Genomic DNA, 9,777 nt, shown 5'->3' on the forward strand with positions numbered 1-9,777 from the left:
CCTGGCAGTGTGATGTGGTCAGCTGGGAGGAGGGGAGAGCGGTGTGGAGAAATAGAACAGACCAAAGGCACCATTTTATGAAGAGAAACAAAGTGATGTGTTGTCTTTGGCTTTCTCCCTAGCGCCGGGGTCAGGCGCTCACACGCTCCAAAGTAAGCAGGGCTTGGGTTCCTCTGCAGGAATCCTGTTTGGCTGCTGAGTGAGTCTGGCTCTGGAGCTTTGCTGCTGCCCCTGGGCACAATTCCTTGGGCAGAGGGAGGCAGAGAGCTGCTGGTTCTGCTGGCAGAAGGGCAAATTGATGGCACCTCTTGGGTGAAGTGGGGCAGGGGAAGAGTGTGGAGCCCCTTTGACAGCGAGGCAGGGAGTGGGGAGCAGCACTGGCCAGAGGAGATGATGGTGATAATTAAACAGCAGCAGGGGAAAACGAGTAAAAGTGCAGGGAAAAGGTGTGGGGTTGGAGAAAAGAGCTGGGCACAGCCCTGTGCCTTTTTTAGTGGTGGGCTCCTGGGTTTTCACTCTATTTCTGTGTGTTTATTTCTGTACGCCCTTGATCTCAGTTCCTTGATCTCCGTTTCTTGTTCCTGATTCAGTTTCTTGTCTGAAAACCTCCTTCCTGCCTACTGGAATCTTTTAGGCAGGGGCTAAGGCCCAGGGGGAGGAAAGCCTTCACATCCAGTGTCCAGGCTGTGGGGAAGCAGCTGAAGGTCAGAGGATAGGATTTCGGGGGGAAAAAATAAATTTGTGTGAATGCAGTGAAATCCATTCAAAGATGAAGGAAAAGGAGAAAGAGGAGGATGAAGGACTAGGAAAGAGACATGGCTTCAGCTGTGTTGGAGCATGACTGGAGTGGGTTCAGCCTCTAACAAAGCCCCTCTGCAAGAAGCTTCTCACTAAAAGGTTTGCCTGGGGCCACCTGTGATGGAAGGAGGGTGCAGGAGGGAAGGAGAGGCATGGGCTGAAACCCAGCACTGGGCTGAAAACCTGGGATGTGTCCAATCAAATGGAGGCTGGAGAAAGCAGAGTGAAAAGTAATCCAAAACTAAAATAAAATTCAAGTTCTGTATAAGGCACTCCATCCCCCCATAAGCTACTTCCATTTCATTTTCTGCATTACTTCAGTGCTGCCCTCTCTCCTGACCATGCCATTAATCCACGATGTTTACCATTTCCTCAGGAAATTGGATTGTCTTATTGCATGAAAATCTCAGTTCAATTTTCCTCAGTGAGAGTTTCTGGCTCTCAAAGTTCTAGAGGGAATCTTATATACCTGACATGGATGAACAGTCAGGTTCAGTAAAGAGGAGACAACCAAAAAGAAGAGCCACAAATGTGTTATTTGAAGGCAGACAATAATGATTTGCCATCCATTCTTTTGAGTTCCTTTAGTCCTGACCTGTGATTTTTGGAGATGGTAAGAACGCTCTGGAGAGTTGTGTGACTCTCAGGAAAAGCGACACTCAAGTACTCAAAATTTTGGGAACTTAGTTTAAAATGTCCCCATTTCATGTTGGCTTCAAATGTTCTGGCAGAGCAGATCAGACACTTTCAGTGCTACTGGAAGCTTTTGTCATCTTTTTTCACATGGATTCTGTGGCAGTTTTTTGGCCTCCCTCCCTAAAAGCTGAGACTCTTTAATCTTCTCTATTGAGAAAATGTTCTTCTGCCTGTTAATGGAAGCAGCACTGCACAAACAGAACGAATATGAGAAAATACCTACATCACAGAAAAAATGTCATATAGCTGAGAGATTATCTAGCTGTTTACGAAGACTGGTGTTTTTAAAATGTTAACATAGAAAGTCTGATTTTTAATGTACTGCAAAGAACTGTGCAAAGTCTGCTTGACCCCCCCAGGAATTCCACGTGACTCGCTCTGAAGTGATGCAGCTGAGGGACAATCTCCCACCCCCTGAAAAGCTGCCCCAAGCAGTGAAACCCTTTGCAGACATCCCTGCTGCTGTGCTGATGTTGTTGGAGGGGGTGGTCAGACGTGGAGGCTCCCAGGGATGAGTCAGGGATGCAGCAATGATCACCTCGTGCTCTGCCCATGCCGGGTCTTTGGCCCAGACATCCCCTGTCCCCACCTCTGTGGCACAGATTGCATCAGGCTGGCACCAGGATCAGCAGCCCTCAGCCTTGGGGTTAATCTTTGGGTTGCCAAGACTTTGGGGTGTCTGAGGTCTGCTTGTCAGGGAGATGGAGGAGCTGATTTAGAGTGAGTCACTGCACAGCTCCGAGCTGCTCACATGGCAGCCTCCCAAAACAGGCATCTGAAGGAACTTCACTTTCCTGCACCACATAAAATGCCAGGCAGCTTTCTTCAAGTCGAGCCACATATCCCTTCCCTCCAGTCTGGGATCATAGGCTGCAGCCCCTGCTCAGACTTTGCTGCCAAGAGCATCAGCCAACCTCGCCCAGTGGAGGGAATTGATTTTTCCACTTCTTGGCCATCATCCCTCTAAATGATCTAGTGGGTGACTCCAGGCACACTTAATTTCATTTAATCTTTTCTCATCAGCTCTTGAAAGTTCCAGTTGGGTCTCTTAATTTCTTCCAGAACCTTAAGAAAGCAGAGCTCTGGGAGCTGGGCTTTCCCAGCAGCTCTGTTCCAGGGATGCAGCAGGGTCATTAATTGTGTTAGCCCATGTGTGTGTGTGTGTGTGTGTGTGTGTGCTTTGCCTTGAGAGCTCCACGTCCTGCAGAGGTGCCTGGGACAGGATTCCTGCCTCTCTCCTACTTTAAATGAAAGCCTAGGAACAGGCAGCTGGATGGAGGAGGTGGCAGTGGGAAACAGAGGTAGGAAATGGAAAGCAGAGAGGGAAGGGAGGCTGAAAATCAAGCAGAGAGGTTGCAGTGGAAAGGAGGGCAGCCAAGGCTCTCTGTGGGCACACCATGGCATGGGCCATGGAGATTCCTGGGCTCCTGTGGCTCCTGGAGGTGGTGGAAAGTGCAATCAGGAGGGAGGGTGGGCTGTGCCAAGGACCTGCTGCCTCTGCTACAGTGAAAGGAAATGCTTGTGGAGAGTGAGCTCCTTCCACACTCCTCAGGGAAAGGCAATGGCTGTGCACTGCTGGGAGACCTTCAGGAAACCAACCTGGGACCTGCCAGGCATTGCAAGTGGAGTAGAAAACAGATCACTGAAAACACTGCTAACGTACAGCAGGAGAAAAAAATGGGGTTTTCCCTCAACAGACAAAAGAGAAAAGCCAAGAAATGCCAGATGCTGTACTGGACAAGTGCTTTATAAAATGGAAGGATTGTCCATGGCTTGAGTCTGCTCTTCTCCAAGCCAGCACTGCACACACAGATATTTGTGAGGTAACAGGGATGGCTGTTTTCACTTCCACAAGATTTGAGCCTATTAACTGGCTCTGAGTGTTGAGACACAGCGAGAATTACTGGGAGGTGCCAGAAATTTCCCTACAGCTGTGAAGAGAAGGAAGGCAGTATTATCACCGAGGTGGCCAAGGCTGCTGGATTGAAGAGCAAAGCTGGTTCCCCAGTGAGTAATCCCACATCTCCCGCCCACAGAGCTCTGCTTCTGCACCCCAGTGCCCCGGACCAGCCACGTCAGATGTCACAGCTCCCTTCCAGCCCACGTTCCTGGGGGTTTGCCATGGAAACCAGGATGACGGCAAGTGTGGCTGTACTGTGTGGCCTGGGAACGGGGCTGGGGTGAGCAACAGGACCCAAAAACGGGGCTGGAGCCAGGAGTGAGGTGGAGAGCTGTGCTGCAGAGTGGGGAGGGACCAAGCACCACTTTTGGGTATTTTCAGGGACCCAAAAACAGGGCTGGAGCCAGGAGTGAGGTGGAGAGCTGTGCTGCAGAGTGGGGAGGGACCAAGCACCACTTTCGGGTGTTTTCAGGGCCTGTGTGGACAAATCCCATAAAGGTTCCAATATTAATAATCAGCCATTCTCTAATTAACGTTCAATATGATCACTTCCAGGACTGGGCCTGTGGAAATCTGGCAGAGTGTAAAAGAAATGTGCAAAGAAGTGAGGTAAAATTTCCATGTGCAGCATGCCATGTTCTTTCTGTGGGTTTGTGGAGAGGAGTGAGAGCTGGGCTGGAAAGGTCAGTCGTGCTCTGCATGAGGAGCTCCCACTGCCACAGCCCTCATTTGGCTGTTAACAGCATAAATCAGAAAGTTAATTCCTGCAGACAGCTTGCATGACTTCAGGTCTGTGGGGAAAAAACACCTAGAAGCAAAAATGGCAAAACACCAAAGAGGGTGAAAAGAGGGAGAGCAGGCTGAGTGAAGTAGGGAGGAGAGGAGCTGTGGGAGGGAAAGGGAAACCTTCCCAGCTCCAGGGGCAATCTGGCATTTTGGCAGGTTGGAGCATGGAGAGGTAAAGCAGCAGGTCAGGGCCCTGTGGGGAAATGGAGACAGACAGACAGATGCAGGGGACATGCAGCACAAGGATGGCACCTACAAGGAAGGGGTTAATGGGCAAAGAAAGTACTTTGAGGGCTTAGGTATGGAATAGGTAAGGAAAAATTGATTTCAAAGAAATGCCATTCTCTGTTTTTAATTCTAGGCAAACTTTTTTTGAAGTACAAAATCTTTCGCTGAAAGTTTTACATTTTCTGGCTCTTTCCCCCCCATCTCAATCCCTCTGAAGACCCCTGCTGTGCAGTCCCCAGGTCAGGCTGCAAGGGGCACTGAACTTGACTGCAGCAAGAAAACCAGGTTTCAGAGGGGCTGAGGTTGTTCTCTCACCTCAGGGCTAGAGAAGGGCAGAGATGGAGGGGGCAGGAATGGTGCCACCCCACCCCAGGCCTGCATGGAGAGTGACTTGAGCAGCCCTTCTCATCCCTGAAGCTTTTCCCTCGCCCTCTGAGCAGGGTTTGCAGCAGGGGGAGATCTCAGCCCATGCAAAGCCAGTGTGGCCGAGCTGTGCCTCAATAGCAGCGAGTCCGAGGGCAATGTGGGCTCTGAGCATCCTCTGGTTACACCTTGGCAACCCCATAAAGCTCCCTCTGAGCCACCCACACGGAGCTGATGGGAGACAGAAGTGCCTTTTTTTGGGAGCACCCCCCGGGGTAAGTGGCATCTGGCTGGGCACTGCCAGATCCCTGGGCCCAAGGCTTGAGCCCTGCAGCTCTCCCAAAGGCACATTCCAGGGTCTGAGTGCACAGAGTGAAGGCTTGGTCTCAGCAAACAAGGCAGGGCAGGCAGAGCAGAGCTGTGAAACACCTGATGTGCTCCCTGTGGGCAGGGGCACCAGAGCCTGGCACTGCCCTGAGCTGGGCAAAACCTTCCTCTAAGGCAAATGATGGAAAATCATTGTAGGCACTGTGCTGCTATCCTTGGATTTGAAGGATTTGATGGGATAGGATAATGATTCCCAGTATTTCTTGCCCCACATTTCCCAGTGTATACTGAAATAAGGAGGCTCTGGAAGGTTAAACCAACTCAAGGCAGTGATCTGCTGGAGCTGCACATTCTCTTTGATGAATTTTATCTTTGGTCTCCTTTCAGGTATGGGCTTGAACTGAGCCTTCGATTGCATCAGGCTTCTGTTGTAATTTCTGAGTGCTCAGCTTTTGAAGATTCATTCTACATGAAGTTCTTGAAAAGAGCAATAGTCAGCAGTTTTACAGCAAAGTAGCTTTTCCAACAAGTATTATTGTAATTGGGAGAGGGGGGGATGTGTGCTGGAGCTTAAGAAACACAATTTTAAATACACAGGGAGAGTAGATAGGACAGGGACAGTGGAGAGGCAAGACAAGGTTCATCACCTGGATTTCAGAGCTTGTCTTTTTGCTGGCTGGAAAAGCTGGTCAGATATAAAAATAATAAAAATTTTAAAAAAAACAAAAGAAGATTCTCACTAATGTGAGACTCTGATCATTAGATATCTTGATGAGGTGTGGTCAAATCCTGAAATGCACCAGTGAAGTGACATTGTCTGACCATTCCTGGAGTGGGTGATCACAGTGGGAGAGCTCAGTATCCTCCTCTACGATCCCAAATGTCCCATGAGCATCCCCCAGAGTGAGTGTTCTTGTTGTCTCTTCCCAAATGACTGCATTTTTTGTCATCACAGCCATCTTCCTAAGGAACCTGCTGGGTCAATCAAGTCACTCAGCACTGAATCACAGCAAAATAGGATTAAGGCAGTGCTCAGCAGAGCAGGGTATGGAAAGATGGGCCACAGAGGTCCTGGCTGGTGTACAGAAGCAGTGGGGTTGGTGTGAACGGGCTGGTGAAGGGGGAGAAGCTGTAGCTCAGAACATCCATGGGGATCACCTGTGGAGTAATCTGAGGGATTGGGCTCTGGGATACTTTACAGGATAGTCTGGGGGACAGTCTGCAACACAGCCTAGAGGACAGTCGAGAGGGCAGTGGGTTATGTAGCACAGCACACAGGACAACCCCAGGATACCCCTGCACTGGCAGGGGCTCTCTCCTGGAAGACTTCCCGTGCCTGCTCCAAGCTGGCAGGGGGAGATGTGAAGCAAAGGCTTGCACTTCCCAAAAGAACCACCTCACTACTGCCTCTGAGAGCTCCAGAGGTACCACAGGCTCCAGCCTGAAAGGTCAGACTGGCTCTGACTCCCAGGCAGCCCTGGGAGCCACACTCAGCCCTCTGACCCCTACAGATCCCCTCTGCAGGGAGCAGAGCCCTGTCTGCATTGCCAGGGGCAGCCAAGGACAAACCTCAGCCAAGGACAAACCTCAGCCAAGGACAAACCTCAGCCAAGGACAAGCCAGAGCCAAGGACAAGCCAGAGCCAAGGATAAGCCACAGCCAAGCCCCTTGGCCTCTGCTGGGGTCAGTTTTGTCTGGCTCTGGCTGCAGAGAGGGTTTGGGGTGTGCAGGGTGAGCAGCTCGGACCCCGCTGCTCTCCCAGCCTGCAGCACAGAGGAGGCCAGGAAAGGCTTTTGCAGCCCCTCCATCCCAAACCCCAGAGCACCAGAGAGCTGGGGCTCAGGAGGGGCTGTGTGCTGGCTGTGCAGCCTCTCACACAGCCCGGGCACGGCACATGGCATTCGGCATCTGCTCGGGGACCCCGCTCCCCCCTGCCCTGCTCCGGGAGACGCCTTTGCCGGGAGACTTCACGTTCCCCTAAATAACAAATTCCTTCTCTCCGGGGGCGGCACGGATGGCGGTGGGCGAGAGCATGGGCTTTGTGCTTTCTTCGTGCTGCTGGAGCTTACGGGGAAGAAAAAAAAAAAAAAAGCTTCTGCTTTTTCCTTCTGTCCTTGTAATGATAACGGGAGGGATGTGGAAATGGAGCTGCTGAGTTTGGTCCAAGCCCCGGCTGGCAGTGGGTGTCTGAAAGGACACTTCCAGCACAGGGCACTTCCAGATGGGAGCCTGTCTCTGTGCCGAGAGGCACTAACTAATAATTACCGTCCTATTTTAGCGTAAAATCAAATGATATCTCTCACCACCCCGATAAGGGAGGTTTTTGTTCCTCCGCAGCCCCCCCGAGGCATAAATGCCACTTGATCTTGTGCATAACAGGAGCTGGTCAGTCCCAGGGTCAGAGCCCGAATGCGGATGCTCTCAGCCTTAAAGCCAAGAGGGGTTGTTGCTATGGGAATGGAGAGGGGGCTTGCAGGCAGCATCTGGAGCCCGTGCCTTTCCCTGTCCGAGGCAGCTGGATTTGGAGGGAAGCAAAACTAAAAGGAGGTGGCAGAGAGAGACAGAGGCACAGCAAAATGCATGCATGTTAGAGGAGGGACCTTCCCAGAATGAGAGTACAGTGGGATACAGAAGAGCGGGGACACCAAACTGTCAGGCAGCGGTGGCTCGGCTGGGTAGGATAAACCTGATTTTCTGCTCTGATTGACACTGGAAACAAGTCCGGTGAGAGCCTAGCTGTAGCAAGATGGGATCTGCCTCCTCGACTTACCGGCCCAAATGTATTTATTTGGACATTGATGGAAGAATTCAAAAGGTACTTTTGCTGTTTTTCCCCGAGCGGCGTCTCCGGCTGCGGCTGCGGGCGGTGTTTGCACGGCCGCTCCCCGTGCCCGCATCCCGGGCTCCGAGCCCCTGCTCCAGGGGAAAGGGGGGGATCCCGCCTGCCTGCTGCTTTCCGCACGCATCTTTGTTTAAAGGGGAAGGGGAGGCTGGCAGAGGGGAGGGCTGGGCGCTGCCAACACGGAGTGGCTGCCAGCTCTCCCTGCCGGCGTGGGGATGCTCGCTTTCGCAGCCGTGCTGGCTTCCTCTCCCGGAGCTGCCGTGTTTACAAAGTTTAGCTGCGGGCAGCTTTCCCCCCCAGGCAGGGGGAGCAGGGAAGCACAGCGTGCCGGGCTCCTCGGACACTGCCAGGCTCCGGCCCTGGGCATCCCCTCCGGCCGAGCCCCGGGGCAGGCAGGGCCCGGCTCCCTGTGCCGTGCCGGGGGCTGCGGGCACCCCGCCGCCTTAAAGCCGGTCCTTAATTGCGATAATTCCAACTTTCCGTGCCGTTCGCCCGCCTGGTTTGGTTAAGCACGGTTCACAGCACAGCAGGGAGAGCTGCGGGAGAAATGTGTCCTGCCTAAAAGGGAGAGCTCTGGAGCTGACAGCCCGATGCTTTCACAACAGAAACAATGCCGACGCGTTTCTGCGAGTCTTTTTTTTCCCCCTTCTCTTTGTCAGCAGCTCTTTGGCCGCAAACCAAATGCCTTGTCTGTGACAAGGAGCTGCTACGAGGCTCCAGAGCAAGTAAACTCTGGTTTGCAAAATTCAGATCTCTAAATCTTCTGTTCGCCCAGCTTTTTGTCTCTTTGTAAAAGGATGCCCTGTCCCTTCCCTCCCCTGTGCCGTGTGAGTGAGTGACCGCAGGTCAGGTGAATGGAGAGCTGCTGCTCGCAGTCCCATCCACCGCACACGCCTCCCATCCCCTCCGCGGCCCCGGGGACCCACGGCGAGCGCTCAAAGTCGTGTCCTCAGCAACGAGACCTTGGGGAATCCAGATCTGTGCCGGATTCCCCAGAGAAAGCTGCTCCTCTTTATCCATCTCAGACGTAGCTTAGCGGCGATGATGGTCCCTGTGAGCTGTCCCTGCCGGCTCTGCTCAGCTCAGGGCACCGATTCTCTTTTTCCCCGGTTTAATAAATTGTTTGCGTGGTGGCCCCGCCAAGCACGGATTGAATGGAGCCTCCTGCTACCTGCACAGCTCGGTACAAAAAATGTTTTGGCGTGTCCAAAGGGTATCGAATGTTTCCACAGATGTCGGTAATGCACACTGTTTGTCATCTATGTTGGATTTAAAAAAAAAAATACAGCATTTCTCCAACCTGCCTCTGGAGAGTACTTTCAACACTAAAGGCACTGGAGAGGCACATGAGAAGGCAAATGCAAACTCTGGCAGCATTAAGAGGGTTTAATCTCGGTAAATGTTATCTGTTTCTTTTGTCGGATGTAAAATCCCGCCTGTGTAATGTTTGGAAGGGTTCCTGAAGTAAAAATGCCGTGTAAATGGGGTTCACCCAGCGGTAAGCAGGGCACATCTCACATTCTCCTGCCTTCTCAGTAACATCATTAGAAAGAAGCAGAAGGGAGGGGGGGAAAAAAAAAGCAGCAGCCCTTAATCTTCCAAGGAATGCAGCAGTGGAGGCTTCTAAAGGGAACTCATTAAATCGACGCTAAGCTTCTTGACAACCAATAACGAGGTAGGAGCTTCATTAATACAGCGCTTGTTGAGTTTGAAAGGGCTCAGCTCCAGCGCGAACTGGCCCTGCCGGGCATCCTGCAATGGAGCTGGGCATCCTGCAATAGAGCCGGGCATCCTGCAATGGAGCTGGGCATCCTGCAATGGAGCTGGGCATCCTGCA

General features: G+C 52.1%; 1 protein-coding gene across 1 annotated transcript in view; it reads left to right on the top strand.

The window, feature by feature from the left end:
* The first annotated feature begins 7,613 nt into the window (after positions 1–7,613).
* Positions 7,614–9,777, top strand: part of PDE9A (phosphodiesterase 9A) — a 50,127-nt gene continuing 47,963 nt past the window's right edge. The window contains exon 1 of the mRNA XM_015647177.3: positions 7,614–7,913. Coding sequence (XP_015502663.1) covers positions 7,845–7,913 — 69 coding nt within the window. The 5' untranslated portion in view covers positions 7,614–7,844. The remainder of the gene's footprint in view (positions 7,914–9,777) is intronic.

This window comes from Parus major, chromosome 1, assembly GCF_001522545.3.
Source record: "Parus major isolate Abel chromosome 1, Parus_major1.1, whole genome shotgun sequence".
Classification (NCBI taxonomy): Eukaryota; Metazoa; Chordata; class Aves; order Passeriformes; family Paridae; genus Parus; species Parus major.